Raw genomic sequence first — 19,024 nt, 5'->3', positions numbered from 1 at the left:
TTCCCACCAGATTTTGTATCATAGCAGACCAAGATACATTGAACTTGGCCCTTCAAACCAAGTCAAAATATAGCTTGTGAGTAGTTCAGGCCCAAGCAGGAATCCTTTTGCCAACCCATGAATAACAGATTGCTAATCTTAAATTTATTCCTACTCTCTTTATGCTTTAACCAATCCTCTACTTATGCTTACATATTATCCTAAACCATTGAGTACATATCTTTTTTAACAGGCTCTAACCTTATTAAGTACCTTTTGAAAATCTTAAAATAATATAGCCACAGGCTTCCACTGGATCTTATCAGATAGGATTTCCCTTTCATAACACAATTGACTTCTCTGAATCAACTGATGATTTTATAAATGCTCTTTTACTGCTTCCTTAATAGATTCAAACTATTTCCTGGCAATGAGCTCAGATTGACTGACCTGTGGCTCCACAGTTTCTCTTTTGACTGTTTTTGAGGATTCAGAATTTTAACACTGGTATTTCAATCTGCTGGGATTAATCCGAATTCTTAGAAGATCAGAATAAATGTACTTATTATCTTTGTGACTACATATTTTAAAAAGCCATATTGTAGGTCATCAGGTCTAAGGGATTTGTCAGCTTTTGGTTCATGACATTTCTCCAACTCTTTCCTTGTATAAAATATTAATTACATTAAGTTTTCACTTTCATCAGATTCATGATGTATATTGTCTTTTACTGTGAAATATATTCCATCTACTTAGATGGAATATATTTGTCATTTTTTAATTCCCCATAATAATTTTTCCTGTCTCAGTCACCAAGGAACAAAGGGTCTTTTACTTGAAATGTTAGTCCTGTTTCTCTTTCCACAGATGCTGCTTGACCTGCTGAGTGTTTCCAATATGTTCTGTTTACTTTTGCTAATCGCTTCCTTTTTACATACTTGCAGAACGCTTACAACATATTCGCTAGTTTACTCGTATTTTGTTTTCAGTTATCAATTTTTGGACAGAGAAAGGTAAAAATTTGAAAGTACTACAAAACCAAAAATCATACTCTTTTTATTTATTAAAACAATTATATTAGTAATTATAAGGAAGCACACGTTAGTCTGGATAAAGTAATGTGTGGGAGGCATGTGTAAGCAGCTGTTAATTTTGGGTTATTTATGTGACATAACAAGTTTGATCACACATTCAGGCATAAGAATACTTCTTTCATTATCCATGAGATCTGTCACTTCAATTACAGTTTAAATAATCTATCAGTCTACCTGCATAAAGAAGCATTACAAAGAAACGCTGAGACCACAATCCACATTAGGCAATTTGGCAAGGATGAATACAACTCAAATTGAATACCTTGAACATTATTAGCATTTTTAAACAAAATAATTAAAGCAATTCTTCAATGATTATTCAGCAATTAAATCTCATCAACTGCCTATGTATTTCAGATAAATCCATTTTATCTTAAGAGGAACCAAGTCAGTCAACTTAATTGATGTCTGAGGCACCTTCAGCAAACGTCTCCAATGTGAAATATTCTTTGGATGCTGGAGCACTAATGCAGGTGTGAAAAATATATATTTGATACACCTTGTTCCTAACAGGGATGAAATCAATTAATTTAGTTATTGTGGAAAAGATATCTCATAGTGTATCCCATGAAGGGAAATTGATGGGTCCTTGCCCAAGCTGAGATAGGTCTTGGGCCTTCTCTCTTGAATTACCACTTATTTTTGGTATCACAATGCTGCAGCCCACATAAAGGGGACTTCAAGGAGATCTGAAGGACTTTACAAATCCCTGAAGTGTACCAGGTTAGCAACTTATCCTAATTAATTTTTAAATTTGAGGAGGGAGTACAAGTGATTTAAAATACAGTGAAAATAGTCTTATCTTGCATTTAATGAATATGCTCAGCAGTTCATAATCTAAACTACAGTCTGACGACGGTATTCTGCTTCTGACTGAAATCTGGCACGTGATGTAATTTACCTAGACTAGCAAAGATATTAACAAGGTTTTTGTTTCACTTTTAAACATGGTGTAAAAATATATTTTATACATTAAAATGAAAGGAGGTTATAATACGAAAATAGTCAATTTAAGCAACCAAGAAATCCTTGCAGTGAATTGTAATTCCTGAACAAACATATGCACTTTCATGAGACTTTCTTCATTTTAATATGAATGTACATCTAAAAATAGAAACTGAGGCATTCATGCTCTTGGCAATGTACCAAGAATCTCTGTTTTAAACATACATCCATTTTGAAGTGAAACACTGTTCCTTTGCATTGTGTGACAACATTTTAATCTTTTTTTTAAAAAAAAAGGTCATCTATTTTGCAGCACCACCAGTTTTTTTCTTGGTCAATGCCTGTTTATTGGCATTTAAGTGGAGTGGCTGCAACTTCAGACTGCAAATTCAGGAAGTCCAGAGAGATATCATCTTGCATCTAAACTCCCACAGCTATAAGGTTAATTACTGCAAAGGTTCTGGAGCAGTGAACTACAAAAGGCAGGAATAAAATGACCGATTCTATGCTGCAGAAACATTTAAATGTAAAAATGCAACCAACTCATAACTTCCTTGAACCAACTTGCTTACAAGTTGCAACATATCCTGAGAATCTCTTTACAGTCTGAAAAGAGGAAACAAAACTAATGGTTGAAAGATCTTAACATGAGATGCAAATGAACACCTAGAAACACTTAAATCTAAATCATTGAGTATTGGAAGGTAATGGCAACATGTGCAGAAGGCTTGGTAATGGGCAGAAACAATGAGTTGTAGCAACTGAATATTTTACAGTTGCAAGTATTTATGGCAAAATTCACTGTAGAGAAACATAAGGTCATATCTTTTGCAAAGAAGCATGAAATGGAAAATATACACAAAATGATAGAACCTCAAAATAAGCAGATGAACTAAGAGATTCAAAGTGTTTGATGCACAACTTTTCTTTGGTGGGGATTAGGACATGTTGGTGAAACTGCATGATTAGCATATGGAGTCACAAGATTTAACATTCTGACATAAGCAAAAAGGTAACAACAATGGGACAATTTGTGGAACTCTCATCCAAGCCAAAAAGCTAGATACAAATCCCACTTCAGGGGTCTGAGCACACACTTTAGGCAAAATCTCCACTGGTGCATTTTTTTATGGCAGAGATGTCGTCATTCAGTTGAAGCCCTGTCTGCTTTCTCAGTTGAAGATAAAGGGTCCATTTCGAAGAAATACAGAGGTGTTTTTCTGGTGCCCTGACTATATTAAATTACTCAATGTACTCTTAACAGCAACTAATTACCACACAGATACATGACCTTGCTGAGCACAGATTAGCTGCTGCTTCTAATGTTATAACAGCGATAATGCTTCTAAAGTAATTTATTGGCTGTAAAGTTTTGAGATGTCTTGAGGTTGTAATTTATGTTCTCTCTTTCTAAAAGCAAAGAATTAATGTTTTATCTGACATGGCTTTGTTGGAATAAGTGCCCTTACTTTCAAGTCCTTGTAGAGGGTTAGTGATCTACTAATAAAACCAAACCAACTAATAGAATGCAAAACAGTACAGCAAAGGAACAGGCCCTTCGGGCCAAGATGTCTGTGCGGACAAATTAAACTAATCCCATCTGCCTGCACATGATCTGTACCCCTCCATTCCCTGCCTGTTCATGTGCCTGACTAAATACTTCTTGAACATTGCTATTACTGCTTCTATTACAAAGAAACACTGAGACGACAATCCACATTAGGCAATTTGGCAAGGATGAATACAACTCAAATTAAATACCTTGAACATTATTAGCATTTTTTTTTACAAGATTATTAAAGTAATTCTTCAAATGATTATTCAGCACTATACAGCTGCAACATGACTTCCTGACTTTTATACTCAACATTGTGACTGATGAATCATAACTGACTTTATGGGTAAGTGGGGGGGGGGGGGGAGTGTGGGGGGAAGAGAAGAAAAACTGTAGCACTTTTTGCTGGGACAGAGAAAGGTAAGAGGAGATCTAATCATGATGTTCAAAGTCTTGAGATGTTTCAATAAAATTAATAGGAGAAACTACTTTTACCAGCTAATGAATTAGTAACCAGGGAATATAAATCAAACTTTTTACTTTTCATTTCATACTAAAAGAATGAGGAGTTCAGGAGAACTTTTCTTGATGCAGGAAACCAACATGGGTAATCCTACCACAAACACCGACGTGCAGTAGATTTAATGAGTTGTTAAAAAGCAAATGGACAACTATTTGAAATAGAACCATTTAAAAAGGATACAGTATGGGATAAGGGATAAAGTAGATAGCTCTTTCAAAGATAAGGACCTTTTAATGAAACAAAGAAAATTAATCCTATTTCTATTGCTGAAATTGAATAAGTGTTTAATAGGTTTGATTTTAAAAAAATCATTTATGAACATGTAAAATTCACTATAATTTCCAAAGTTGTTTTTGTATGGTTACACTGAAACTCATACTGTACCTCATGTACACAATTGAATAACTCCCAGTCATAAATTGTCATCTGGTAGGCTAAATCTTTAGAACTCATCAACTCAAAAGTTGACATAGTTCCAATAGATGGACCCTCCTGATCCGGCAATGGCATCTGGAAAAGTTCAAACCAAATAAAAGTTAACTATAGATGGATAACGGAACCTACATTTCAGATTTATTTTCATCTGAATAATTTACAGATAGATAAAACACAGTAGCACCAACTTCCATTCATAAATTATATAAATCATCACAAAGTACCTCACAGATTGGTAATTAGATAAAATTACTCAAGCTAAAAGTGAGATATTAGGAGATATGACCATAGCTTGAACAAGTTTGTGGGTTTTAAGGAGGGTCTTACTAAGGAAGAGAATGGTGGAGAATTTTGGGAAAGAAAGTACGGAGCCTTGGGCCTAGAGAGCTGAGGAATGGCTACAAATGGTCAAAGTGATATGCAAGGAGTCAGAGTTGAAGAATCGTAGTATTCCCTATCATTGTATTGAGCCTTCAGAAGAACTGGGTACTGATATACGACAAATAAGTGCAGAATTTTGCAGTAGATTCTCACAGTGTAGGATAGCATGTGGCAGTAGAGTTTTGGATGAGCTAACCAGAGGGCTCCCACCACCCCCACTCCCATCTGCCCACCTTCCCTCCCTTATTTGGTTCCACCCTTCACCTTCCTTTCTTATCATTCCACAATTTTCAGCCCTTGGTTGTCTCCACCTATCACCCTCCGGCCTCCATTGCTATCCCCACCCTTCCCTTCCCCACGTGACTCCATCTGGCAATCAACTCCTCCTCACCTGGATCCACCTATTTGTCAAGCTCTTACCCCACCCCTCTCCCTCCTCTCTTTATACTGGCTATTTCCCCTCTTATTCTTTCAGTCCAGAAGAGGGGTATCTACTTGAAATGTTGACTGTCTATTTCTCTCCACAGATGTTCCCTTCAGCAGCTCATTCTTTGCTTCAGTTTCCAGCATCCACAGTATCTTGTGTCTCCAGGAAGAATTCAGTCAGGAGTTGGGATTACCTTCAGCATCCATTTAGCTCTCCACTTTTGCACCTGAAAGCTTTGAGTCATATATCCTGCTGGTGATCCTGAGCTAGCTGACAGATTATCATTTTTATTTCCTCAGCAGTTTTTGTTGAATGACTGACAAATATCACCTCCATTACTGCTTTAGAATTTATTAAACAGCAAGAGCGAATTTTCCCTTCTTTGCACTCATGACACGTGTACTTTCCTGGGTGATCAAATGAGAGTAATAGATGAAAGGTTTTGGCCCACAAAGCCAAATCTCCATCCCTGCAACATTATCCAGGAATTTTACAAGAACCACTGGAAAAGGGACAAAGCAACAAATTCATTTCAATTACTTGCTATCCGTGTGCATGAAAAGGGGGCTGCAAGGTAGCAGGAAGCCTGTCACAAAAGTTGCTTGTTGTCCACAGGGCCAGCTGAAGAGTAACTATGGGTCGAGTCAACTGGCTGTGATTCTACATTTTTCTTTTTGATCAGCAGCAACTTACCAGAGTATGGGAGATTAATCAGGACAGTGTGCAGGAACTTAAATGTGACTGCTTTTGGAGAGGTGTGTGCACATTTAGTGTCATTGATGGGGTTGGGGACTGCAGCTGGAGGGTACCCCTGCACTTACATTTACAACCTTAAAAATCACACAATTTTTAAGCTAATTATTGAGGTGCCTCCACACCCTTGTGTATGCCTATGCCGGGAAGGTGAATTCCTGCTCTTCCCAATTCCTCAGGAAAGGGTTTACAAATTAAAAAGAGTATTTTTGGGGATAATCATTAAAAAAAAATCCTTGAAGAGAATGAATTTTCAACAGAAGTTAGAGATGCCAGGGCCCTGATATACATATTCAAGTAGATTGATGTCTAAATATTGGGTCTAACATGTTTAGAACTGAGAGCAACATCAGTGCATGTTCTTTATAAGCTGTTTGCTGCTTCATTGGAACGTTCTGCGCCAATGGACAAGTCGGCACAATGTGTACTGATTTTTCCCACTAATATAATGGGACACCATCTCCTTTCCAGATTTCCCAGCAAAATCAATTCCCCCCACCACCCAACATTCAGATATAGAAAGCTCTCTTCCACCATCATACAAGTTGTTCCAACATCCCCCACATCAATTCTTGACCACCAGATAAACTGTGAGCCAGACCAACTGTTGCTATCTTGAAGAATTCTCTTCATTTCCTCAATGTGTCAAAAAAATCAGCATGCCTGGAAAAAAGCTGCAAATTACTACTTCAGATTCTTAACTCCCTCTTTTCTGTTGCTACCTTGCATAATTAAATTGAGCGATTTAGAAACCCATGATGCACATGAGCATCCAAGTAGCTGCTTGACTTCCATTTCAGGGATTCTGAAGCCACAAAGCAGAGATCACCTCCCAAATCACCCAAATTAATTTTCTACTAGTACCATTTTATTTTTAAGCCCATCCACTTTCTTCAAATTAGTTTCCACCTTGACAATGTATCCTTTGCACTTGTGTTCATAACTCCACATTCAGCTAACTCCTATTTGAGCAAGTTGTGTTCTGCGTTCTAATGAGAGGTCATCAACGTGAAACATTAACTCTGTTTCTTTCTTCATGAATGCTGCCTGACCTATGGTATATTTACAGCACCTGTTTTTTTTTCTGATTACCATTATCTGCAGTGTTTTGCTTTTGGCACACACTGCTTAATTTTATTTGCTCTTTGATCAAGTGCAAATTTATTCCCAGTGTTTTCGGAATTGAGATCCAGTAAAAAGGAGAGTCAGAATCAGCCAAAGCAGTAGGTTACAAGGATGTAATAGATTGCTCAGACTTAGAGACCTCATTATCATTTCCAATTGCATTATTTAGATTCATAAGACTGAGCCTTCCTTGGGAGGTGTTATTACCATTTTCAAATCAAACTCTATTGGTTTGGATGGATGGAGGGGCAAGAACCTCAGTACTCTGGAGAATTGCTTCCTCTGTCTATGCAATTGAGACCTAGGGAATTTAGTCTCAGGTTTAGAGTCAACCACTTAGGACTGAAATAAAGAAAAAATTCTTTGGCTCAAATAATTTCTTTTGAATTCTCTGCTGTGGGTGCTCAATTGTCGCGTATATTCGAGGCTCAGTTGGAAGACCTTTGGGTGCCAAGGGAATCAAGAATCAGTAAAATGGGATTAGTGTAGGACTCTGTGGGCCAAAGGGCCTTTTCTGTTCTGGATGATTCTATGAAGTCTTTTTCAACCAGCACTTCCATAGAGAACCACGAGCTGAAAGCAACACACATCAGCAGGTTTTGTAAGTGAGGAATGTGGAGATCAGATTTTGGTACATCTGATCTCTTGCTCCACTGCTGGACTCAGTTACAATAGCCATAGTTGGCATCTGAAGTATTGGGTTGCCAACTTGGACAGAAGAGGTAAACAAAAGTAGCATTTCTTTTAATTAATATTAGTTATTTAATTAATTTCAGTTAAATACATTTTAAAATACATTTAATCTTTTACTCAGTTTTAAAGTTTTTAAAATTTAAATCTATTTCTACAGTTTTGAAATGCCTGATTATCACAGATACATGGAAATAGTTGAAAAAGGCCTCTGACAGTATGAACTTCCAAAAGGCAGTCGATTAGGTGTCACATAAGGCAACCAAAGATGGAGACCATGGAGTAAAAGGTGCCGTAGCAGCATGGATAGAAAATTAGCAAAGTAACAGGAAACAGTAAGACTGGTTGGATATGTTTAGTGTTCCATGAGGGTCAGTTCTAGGACACCACTTTTCTTAATATACATTTACAAGCACATCTTCCAAATTGCTGATGACACAAAACTTGGGTGTGTAGTGAACTGTGAGGAGGATAGTAATAGATTTCAAGGAGAAATGGAGAAGCTGATGGAAAGGGAGGATAAATGGCAGATGAAATTGAATGCTTACACAAATGTGGAGTGTTACATTTTGGTAGGAAGAAAGAGAAGCAATTTGGACTAGAGGGCACAATCTTGAATACTTTTGCAACTTCGTGGGGCAAACTTGAGCTTCAGATAGAGAGGTCCAGAGCTCAATTTGACCTACAAGTCTGCAAAGGGTTAGTATGACTGTGAGAATTGTGTGGGGAGGAGAGGATGAATACCAGGCCTGGTCCAGCCCATTACTGTTCCTTTGTAAAAGAGAAAGAAAATCACTTTTGCTGCAGGTCGTCTTCTCCCCAGCAGCTTTCCTCCTTTTCCCCAAACAACTTTTCACAGTTCTCCCATGTATTGATGTATCTAACAAGTATTGATTTTATGTTCAGCGTGTGATCTTTCTCCTGCCTTTTTCTTTTGTATTTGTTGTTTTCTCATGGCAGTTAGCAAATTGCTACCTCATTTCAAATTTGGAAAAACAGTGCTGACCAATGAACCAGAAGGAGATCAACTCTTCGGCCTTCAAAGTTATCAATCCAGTATTTTAAAAGCTCCAATCACCTCTGCAATGGAGACTCCAGGGGTTCAGAATATGTAGCAGAGGGATCTCAGATAACATTGTTACTTATCACCCAATATCATTAGCTGACAGCAAGTTAACAAACAATCTGCAATCTGCACTGAAATCCTAGTAAGAAAAGGTTAAACAAGTACCCTGTCTGACTAAATTCTCAGCAGCAATATCATTTGTTTGACATTAGAGAGCAAAGTAACAGCAAAGTCTAGTTTTACTGATTTATTTAAACTTGCAAATGTTTAAATTAAGATAAGTAATTGAAAGGTTTATCAGTTTGGATTGTCAGTTGCAAAGGCAAATGTGTATCTGGTTGATTAATGGCTAGTCATAATGTATATATTTTAAAAAGCCAAGGCATACTTCCATATTTTGAAAGAAAAGTGCTACAACAGGCAATAAAAGAGCTTGTACACAGTGTGATAAAAATGCAAACCATGTTAAGAAGATACATACCAGAGAGTCAAATTGTTCCCTTGGACAAACAAACAAGCGCCCATTTACATTTGTTGTTGTAAAAACTGAAACATCATTTGGATTCAACACCATTTTTTCTGAAATAAATGAGGAACAATTAAAGTTAACCTCAATGATATTAGCCTTCCCTTTCCATAATGCGATCTTGTTTCACTTTAGAATATTGAGATGTCACCGATTCAGGTGCTCACACACACTGGGGAACAGTACACCCTTTCCGAACCAAGAAAAGGTAATGAATTGAGCAAACAATTCCTCCCATTGGGAAAATGGAAAAGATAAAATAAAATTAACTGGATGAGATATCCAGTCAGTATAATGTTCTTCGTTCATTGTCTGACTTAAGACACAGAAGGAGACCATTTGGCCTTCAGGTTCATGTCAGCTGTCAGCAAAGCAATCCCATCAGACCCTTTCCCCTCTCTTTATTTCCATGGGACCCAGCAACTTGTTCTCTCTTACATGCCCATTAGTTCCCCTTCAATTATTTTGGCACTTACCTACACTAGGGATAATTTACAGTAACGAATTAGCCTTCCAGTTTGAGAGTGGCATTGACTAAGCCTTGAATGAAGGCTGCCAACCTGTCCTTGTCTAAATAATACTGGATCCCAGAAAGAAGCTTAAAGAGACAAATATGAATTGAAGTGAAAACTTAATTTGCATTTAAAATTACAGCACTATTACAAGTGATATTTTAATGCAAAACTCAATTTGAAAATAACCTAGTTTTGCAATATTCAGCCTGAATAAATGACATCAGTAATGAATTGCTGTTTGGCTGACCGTATAAGTTTAATGACTGGTTTATTCCGACTCCTTTAAGCACTCAACTTCATTTTTAATAAATCTACAACAATAACTTTCCATTCATTCAAGCAAGTGCAAATGGTATCTTTTAGTCAATAAATAAATAAATAAATGGATAATGGGATTAGGCAAATGAATCAAAGTTATGTCCATTTAATTTTGCTGCATAGAACATTTACAGAATTCAGCTGACCCCAGTTATAAAAATCAGCTCCACCAGAACCTAACAATCTGGATCCCTGTAGTCTAGAAAGACACAGTGAAACTTCAACTGCTAATGAGAATTTTTATGGAATTCTGATTTACTTTTGCAATCAAGATGCAAATTAATATACACTTTCATCAAAGGGTCCCAATTCTCAGTCCAATAGGTTAGCAACTACTATTTGAAATACTTAGTTGGATTTAGCTTTATATCAGAAAATTTTCCCCATTCAATGTTCATCTCAGCTAAGACGGATATCAATGTTTCTTTACAATATGATACAAGTACCAGTGATAAAAATATTTGAACCATACAACATTTTCATTACATAAATTTCAGAGAGTATCAATTATTCAAGGAATAGTGAAAAAACCATTGCAAATCCTGTTAAATCTGCATTGTGGGTTTATTGAGAGATGGAGAAGACAACATGAATTGAAGGAAAAGGGAAGCACATTGTAAGACATCTGAAAATAAAGAAAGCAATTTCACATGCTAACAACAGCAAGAGATGGACTGTATAAAAATGATGAACCTATACTTGAAAAGAAAAAGTTTTTGTCAGTGTTTTCCAGAGGAAGGGAAGATAAAGAAGATATTCATGCGGCCAAGTGGCACGTGGTCTCTTTAACTTGGTCTTTTTAAAACAAAAATAGAGATTTGTTATTAAAATGAATGTTAAATTATTTGATTGATACAATCATAAACTTCATAAACTTTGTCTTATAGTGCAAATGAAAGATAATACCTCCAGCTGAGCTCACTTTCACAAGAATTGGATCTTCCACTGATCCGAGCTTGTCTGTTACAGCATTGATGACATCCCTTACAGAAGCTGCTACGAGGACACGGATTGTGATGTAAGTATGATCAATGCAGTAAACCTTAAAGAGAACTAGAAAGAACATGTACGATTTAACAACTTTGCGAGACTACATGGAAAAGTCCACAAAATAGCTGAAAACAGAACTAATTGAGTCTGCAACCCCAGGAATTAAAAGATAAGACTTAGTAGCAGAAAGATTGGCATCTGGCAACTGCCAACAGGTGGTTCATGTCACAGACCAGTGCTCACCAACCTGGAATGGAACTGCCATAATATGAGTGGGCCCTTCTGAACCATTTCTGGACTGGCCAGCTCTTCCCAAGTCTCCTAAATAACACAGTCTGCAGGTGTGATGCAGACCAAATCAGGGAACCCATTGTGGATGAGCTCCTGATGAGCAAATCCATCAGCAGGCTCTATGAACTACATCAGGACAACAAGCATACCATTGCTTAGTTTAAGTGTCCACACAATTGCAAAGTTAATCTGTGATATATGCCACTGACTTTGCTTCCAGTGTTTTATTGAAAGGCAGTAAGGAGTCATTCCTTACTACACTGTTCTGAATCTTGTTCTACAGGTTGATTATCTGATAAGACTATCAAGTTCTGAACATTCAACCCCATGTCCCGAGAACTTGATTTAAATGAGCAACCTTTAAATCTCTCTTGCCAATGACCTTAAATATAAAAATAGGCAACTGAAGGCCTAAAATGTTTTAGGAGTAGAATCATGTGCCTCTCTCCAGCAGATTCAGGAGCAAAGCCCTGTTCTAACATCCCTGTCACCACATCCTGGCAAATGCTTCACAAAATCAATCAAGTGTGAAAAAGGAATTCAGCATTTTATTGGTCTATTTGACACTTACTTTCATTCATACTTCTTATGGGCTGTCTCTTTTGAAGTCTATCCTCACCAAAACTAAACTGACGTAAAATAACTTTGTGCTGTAATCATACAAAAAAAAGGTTTATCTTTCATTGAGATCAAGTTTCAAATACCTGACAATCAGAAAGCAACATTACGGATTGATGATCAGATAATTTAGTTATATCCACGTATATATTTAGTTTTTAATAAATGTAGTTAAGCTTTCAAACAAATTACTTTTAATATTAACACAACAGATCCATACATATTTAATAAAATATTTTTATACAGTACAATAATTGGTTAAAATTTAGAATGTTATATTATTGGTACCTTTTTCTGTGAAGTCTTGCCATTTCCTTCTTCAGAGCTATACAAGTGAAAGAAGTTCACTGTTAGCTGGTACAGTATAATTAGGACAAAGAGGGAGATAGATATTAATTGAAGAAAAATGTTATAATGACGTGAGTTTAATATGCTTGTCGCCAAATCTTTATGCTAATCAATGACAGCACAAATGATTGTGCCAACATTTGTCTACCAAGTAAAAAAAAATTCAAACAGCAGGCTAGGTACATAGAACATTACAGCACAGTACAGGCCCTTTGGCCCACAATGTTGTGACGACATTTTATCCTGCTCTAAGATCTATCTAACCCTTCCCTCCCACATAGCCCCTTATTTTTCTATCATTCATGTGTCTTTCTAAGAGTCTCTTAAATGTCCTTAATGTACCTGCCCCCACAACTTCTGCAGGCAGTGCATTTCACACACCCACCACTCTCTGTGTAAAAAAACTAACCCCCGACATCCGCCTTATACCTTCCTCCAATCACCTTAAAATTATGTCCCCCCTTGTGAGCCATTGTCACACTGGGAAAAAGTCTCTGACTGTCCACTCAATCTATGCCTCTTATCATCTTGTACACCTCTATCAAGTCACCTCTCATCTCTCCAAAAGCCCTAGCTCACTCAACCTATCCTCATAACACATGCTCTCTAATCCAGGCAACATCCTGGTAAATCCCCTCTGCACCATCTCCAAAGCTTCCACATCCTTTCTATAATGAGGCGACCAGAACTGAACACAATACTCCAAGTGTGGTCCAACCAGAGTTCTCTAGAACGGCAACATCACCTTGCGGCTCTTGAACTCAATACCCTGACTAATGAAGGCCAACACTCCATATGCCTTCTTAACAACCCTATCGACCTGCATGGCAACCTTGAGGAATCTATGGACGTGGACCCCAAGATCCCTCTATTCCTCCACACTGCTAAGACTCCTGCCATTAACCTTGTATTCTGCCTTCGAATTAGATCTCCCAAAGTGTATCACTTCACACTTATCTGGGTTGAACTCCATCTGCCACCTCTCAGCCCAGCTTTGCATTCTATCAATATCCTGTTGTAATCTAGAGCAACCTTCTACACTATCCACAACATCACCAACCTTTGTATCATCAGCAAACTTACTAACCTGCCCTTCCACATCCTCATCCAAGCCATTTATAAAAATCACAAAGAGCAGGGGTCTCAGAACAGATCCCTGTAGAATACCACTGGTCACCGACCTCCAGGCAGAATATGCTCCATCTACCACCACCTTCTGTCTTCTATGGGTGAGCCAATTCTGAATCCACACAGCCAAGTTTCCCTGGATCCCATGCCTCCTGACTTTCTGAATAAGCCTTCCATGAGGAACCTTATCAAGCGCCTTACTAAAATCCATGTACACCACATCCACTGCCCTACTTTCATCAATGTGCTTTATCACATCCTCAAAGAATTCAGTCAGGCTCATGAGGCATGACCTGCCCCTCATAAAGCCATGCTGACTGTCCCTAATCAGCCTATGCTTCTCCAAATGCCCATAAGTCCTGTCTCTAAGAATGTTTTCCAGTAATTTGCCCACCACTGTAGTAAGACTCACTGGTCTGTAATTCTCAGGGTTATCCCCACTTCCTTTCTTATACAAAGGAACAACATTTGCCACCCTACAATCATCTGGCACTAATCCTGTGGCCAGTAAGGATGCAAAGATTGTCACCATAGGGGCAACAATCTCTTCCCTAGCTTCCTGTAATAACCTTGGATATATCCCGTCCGGCCCCAGTGACTTATCTATCCTAATATTTTTCAATAGTTCCAGCACATCCTCTTTCCTCACATCGACATGCCCTAGTGTATCAGCTTGTTGTACGCCATCCTCACAAATGTCAAGGTCTCTCTCTCTGATGAATACCAAAGCAAAGTATTTATTAAGGACCTCCCCTACCTCTTCCAACTCCAGGCACATGTTTCCTCTTTTATCCCTGATTGGTCCTACCCTCACCCTAGTCATCTTCTTATTCTTCACAGAAGTGTAGAAAGCCTTGGGGTTTTCTTTGATCCTACTTGCCAAGGACTTCTCATACCCCCTTCTAGCTCTCCTAAGTCCATTCTTAAGCTCCCTCCTGGCCACCTTGTAACTCTCCAGAGCCCTGTCTGATCCATGCTTTCTAAACCTCAGGTAAGCTTCTTTCTTCCTCTTGACAAGATATTCTACATCTCTTGTCAATCACGGTTCCTTCACTCTACCATCCTTACCCTGCCTCAATGGGACAAACATCCAGAGCCCCATGCAAGTATTCCTTAAACAACCTCCACATTTCCGCTGTGCACTTCCCCAAGAACATCTGTTCCTAATTTACGCTGCCAAGTTCCTGCCTAATAGCATCATAATTCCCCCTTCCCCAGTTAAGTACTTCCCATATCGTCTGTTCCTATCCCTCTCCAAGGCTATGGTAAAGGTCAAGGAGTTATGGTCACTATCTCCAAAATGCTCTTCCACTGAGAGATCTGAAACCTGATCAGGCTCATTGCCTAGTACCAGGTCCAGTACGGCCTCTCCTCTAGTCAGCCTGTCCACATACTGTGTCAGGAATCCTTCCTGTACACACCGAACAAACTCCATCCCATCTATCCCCTTTACACTAAGGAGGTGCCAATCAATATTAGGGAAATTGAAATCACCCATGACAACAACCCTGTTATTTTTGAACCTCTCCAAAATCTGCCTCCTGATCTGCTCCTCAGCATCTCTGCTGCTACTGGGGGTGGGGGGGGGGGGGGGGTGAAGTCCGTAGAATACTCCCAGTAGAGTGATCGGTCCCTTCCTGTTTCTGACTCCCACCCACACTGACTCAGTGGACGATTCCTCCAGGATATCCTCCCTTTCTACAGCTGTGACACTGTTCCTGATCAGCAAAGCCACTCCCCCACCTCTTTTACCTCTGTCCCTGCCCCTTTTAAAACATCTAAACCCTGGAATATCCAGCAGCCATTCCTGCCTTTGTGACAGCCAAGTCTCTGTAATGGCCACCATGTCATGGTTCCATGTACTTACCCATGCTCTAAGTTCATCAGCCTTGTTCCTGATATTTCTCTCATTAAAGTATACACACTTCAGCCCATCCAACTGACTGCAATTTTGCCCTTTCAACTGCCTATCCTTCCTCACAGTCTTTCTACACTCTGTATCTACTTGTACGGTAAATGAATCAAGCTCTGACCTATCACTCTGTTTCCCATCCCCCTGCCAAACTAGCTTAAACCCTCCCCAACAGTTCTAGCAAACCTGCTTGCAACAATATTGGTCCCCATCCAGTTCAGGTGTAACCCGTCCCTTTTGTACAGGTCGTACCTTCCCCAGAAGAAATCCCAATGATCAATAAATCTGAAATCCTGCACCAATTTCTCAGCCACGCGTTCATCTGCCAAATCTTCTTTCTTTTTCAATCTTTTTATTAGTTTTCAAATTAATACAGATTAATATATAACATCAATGTTTGTACGTATAATACAAAGATCAGGAAAACAATCATAGCATAGATAATCATAAAGAAAAATAAAATATAAAAAAAATCTGTAGATCCCATGATCTCTTAGTAAATTAATATAATATAAAAGAAAGATTTATTTTATTTATGCATATGTAAAAAAAAGAAAGAAAAAATCCCCAAATCAATAAGAAAAATCATAAACAATATATCAAACCAAACAGAAAATTTTCAAAAAAGAACAAACAAAAAAAAAAGCAAAAAAAAGACAGGACTGAAATTTCTCAGTAAAAACAGAGCAATATTATGTCATCAACTCCGTTCCTTTAAATTAGAAAGTTATTGAAAGGGGATCTATATCATGTGAAACTATTGGATAAATGGACTCCAAATATCTTCAAATTTAAGCGAAGGATCACCAGTACCACTCCTAATTTTTTCCAAGTTTAAACATGATATAGTTTGAGAGAACCATTGAAAAGTAGTAGGGGGTATTGGATCCTTCCATTTAAGCAAAATGGATCGTTTGGCCATTAATGTAACAAAGGCAATCATATGGTAAGTGGAAGCAGCTAAGTGGCCAGACTCTATCTCAACTGTATTGAATATTGATTTACAACCTCACCCTATCACTGCAATTTTTGGATTACCAAGGATAACGTTAAAAATGTCTTTCCAACATTTTTCCAAAAGAGGACAGGACCAAAACATGTGTGTCAAAGATGCCACATTTGATTTCCATCTGTCACATATAGAATTTATATGGTGATAAAAACAGACTAGCTTATCTTTTGACATATGGGTCCTGTGAACTACCTTAAACTGTATCAAAGAGTGTCTGGCACACATTGAAGATGTATTGACTAAATGAAGAATTTTCTTCCGTGTCTCTTCACTTTCATGTTTCATTTCGCTTTCCCATTCATTCTTAATTTTGTCCAGTGATTCTGGATGTATTTTCATAATTAAATCATAGATTATTACTATCACGCCCTTCTGATAAGGATTAAGACCTAAAATTTTTTCCATAATTTCAGTTTTGTAAGGTGTCGGAAAAGAGGGTATAGTAGCTTTTAAAAAATTTCTAATTTGCAAATATCGAAAAAAGTGTGATCTAGACAAATTGTATTTGTTAGACAGTTGTTCAAAAGATGAAAAACAGTTATCAATGAATAAATTGAGAAAACATACTATTCCCTTCCTTTTCCATATAGAAAAAACTGAGTCAACTCTGGATGGAAATCTGCCAAATCATCCTATTCTGCACATGGCACAGGCATCAATCCAGAGATTACTACCCTTGAGGTCCCTTAACACTCAAGAAGTGAAGGTAAATCTGGAACAAAATATCCAGCAGGTGGATGCACAGCAGCACTGGACAACACTGAGAAATATGTCATTCTGGATGCAGATACTCCTAGGGTGCGGATGGGGAAGCTCCAATGTCGTTTTATAAGAGTTCAATAGAAAAGAGTACAGTCTTAGAGATCTGGCAAACAGCAAATGGGCAGCACGGTAGCGTAGTGGTTAGTGCGATACTATCACAGCACCAGCGACCCGGGTTCAATTCCGGCCACTGTCTGTCAGGAGTTTGTACACTCTCCCCGTGTCTGCATGGGTTTCCTTCAGGTGCTCCGGTTTCCTCCCACGTTCCGAAGACATATGGGTTAGGAGCTGTGGGCATGCTATGTTGGCGCCGGAAGCATGGTGATACTTGCGGGCTGCCCCCAGAACATTCTAAGCAAAACTTGCATTTCACTGTGTATTTTGATGTATATGTGACTAATAAATAAATCTCTTATCTTAAATCTCTTATCTTAAATCGTTATTACTTGCAAATGATAAGAAAATTAAATCAAGGAAATGACAGACCAGTTGGCTAATCAGTTATAGAAAAAATACCTTTGGTAAAAATAAATCAGTCACAAAAACAATGAGACCGAGAAAATAGTATAAAGTCTGTGTAGGCATCAGAAAAATCATGGCTATCCACCCTTATTTAATCCTTGAGGACATGAATGTAGTATAAATGGGCTTTCAGAAAATGTTGCCCTCTTAACAACTATCAAGTCATGTGGAGTTAGAAAGAAAGACGAAGATAGAAAACAAAAGGCTGAGCATTGGAAAAAGACGTGCAAACTGTCCAAGTGGGAAGTGGCATCCTGCAGGTATCTGTGGTAGGTTCTTGATAAACAAGGGACATGGTAGCTTACCATAGGTAGATTGGAATGCAGGGTTGAGTTTCCAATGATCCTATTGAATGGTGGAGAAGATTCAAGGGGCAAAACTATCAAGTCTTGCTTGTAATTTGTAGGTTTGTATTACTGTTGTTCATGATATACTGTACATAGATTATCTGAACACAGGAATTACAGGTAGACTGAATCAGAATCAGATTATCAATGATATATGACATGAAAGTTGTTGTTTTGTGGCAGCTGGTAACTGAAGATGATAACTGAAGCTGATAACTTAATGAAGGAATAATTAATAATGTGGAGGATTGCAACAAAATAGTTGAAGTATAGTACTTCCAAGGCAAGTGGCCAGTTCTGCTTCCAGAAAGGGTGATAGATTAATAGAGTAATACAGCACAGAAATAGCCAACCACGTCCATGCCAACCATCAAGTACCTACGTATCTATGCTAACTCCATTTAACTCTGACAATTGGACTAGTCTCTTTTCCTCCAGGTTAATATTCACAAGGAGCATCTTGAATTATTAATGCAACCACTTAAAATTCTTATTATGAGAAAACATTGTCAGTTATTCCTAGGCTGTACACTACAATATTTCTTGAATAAATCAGTAGGTGCAATGGTTATGGATTTTAGAATTCATCTTAGAAAAAAATGGAATTATGAACCTATTCACAAAAATATAAAATTATAATGTCCTTCATTTCATTTCTGTGTTTCCAAGGCTGAGAGAAACTTCACCAGAAACAGAATCTTTTTCCAATATTTCTGTATTCCAGATTTCTATCTATCTATGCTCTCCAAAAACAGCTATCAT

The 19,024-nt window shown here is 38.0% G+C and overlaps 1 protein-coding gene and 1 long non-coding RNA gene across 2 annotated transcripts in view; one reads left to right on the top strand and one right to left on the bottom strand.

The window, feature by feature from the left end:
• The window catches only part of rapgef4a (Rap guanine nucleotide exchange factor 4a), a 189,997-nt gene that overhangs the window by 19,264 nt on the left and 151,709 nt on the right, over positions 1-19,024 (bottom strand). The window contains 5 exon segments of the mRNA XM_052030204.1: positions 4,481-4,606; positions 9,455-9,552; positions 11,239-11,385; positions 12,185-12,263; positions 12,520-12,556. Coding sequence (XP_051886164.1) covers positions 4,481-4,606; positions 9,455-9,552; positions 11,239-11,385; positions 12,185-12,263; positions 12,520-12,556 — 487 coding nt within the window.
• Positions 1,430-17,625, top strand: LOC127578318 (uncharacterized). Its single transcript, XR_007957511.1, has 3 exons — positions 1,430-1,546; positions 11,220-11,350; positions 17,222-17,625. It is a non-coding gene; the product is annotated as an uncharacterized LOC127578318 (long non-coding RNA).

This window comes from Pristis pectinata, chromosome 1, assembly GCF_009764475.1.
Source record: "Pristis pectinata isolate sPriPec2 chromosome 1, sPriPec2.1.pri, whole genome shotgun sequence".
Lineage (NCBI taxonomy): Eukaryota > Metazoa > Chordata > Chondrichthyes > Rhinopristiformes > Pristidae > Pristis > Pristis pectinata.
Note: the sequence above shows the minus strand (reverse complement) of the source record. Positions and strands in the feature narration are given on the sequence as shown.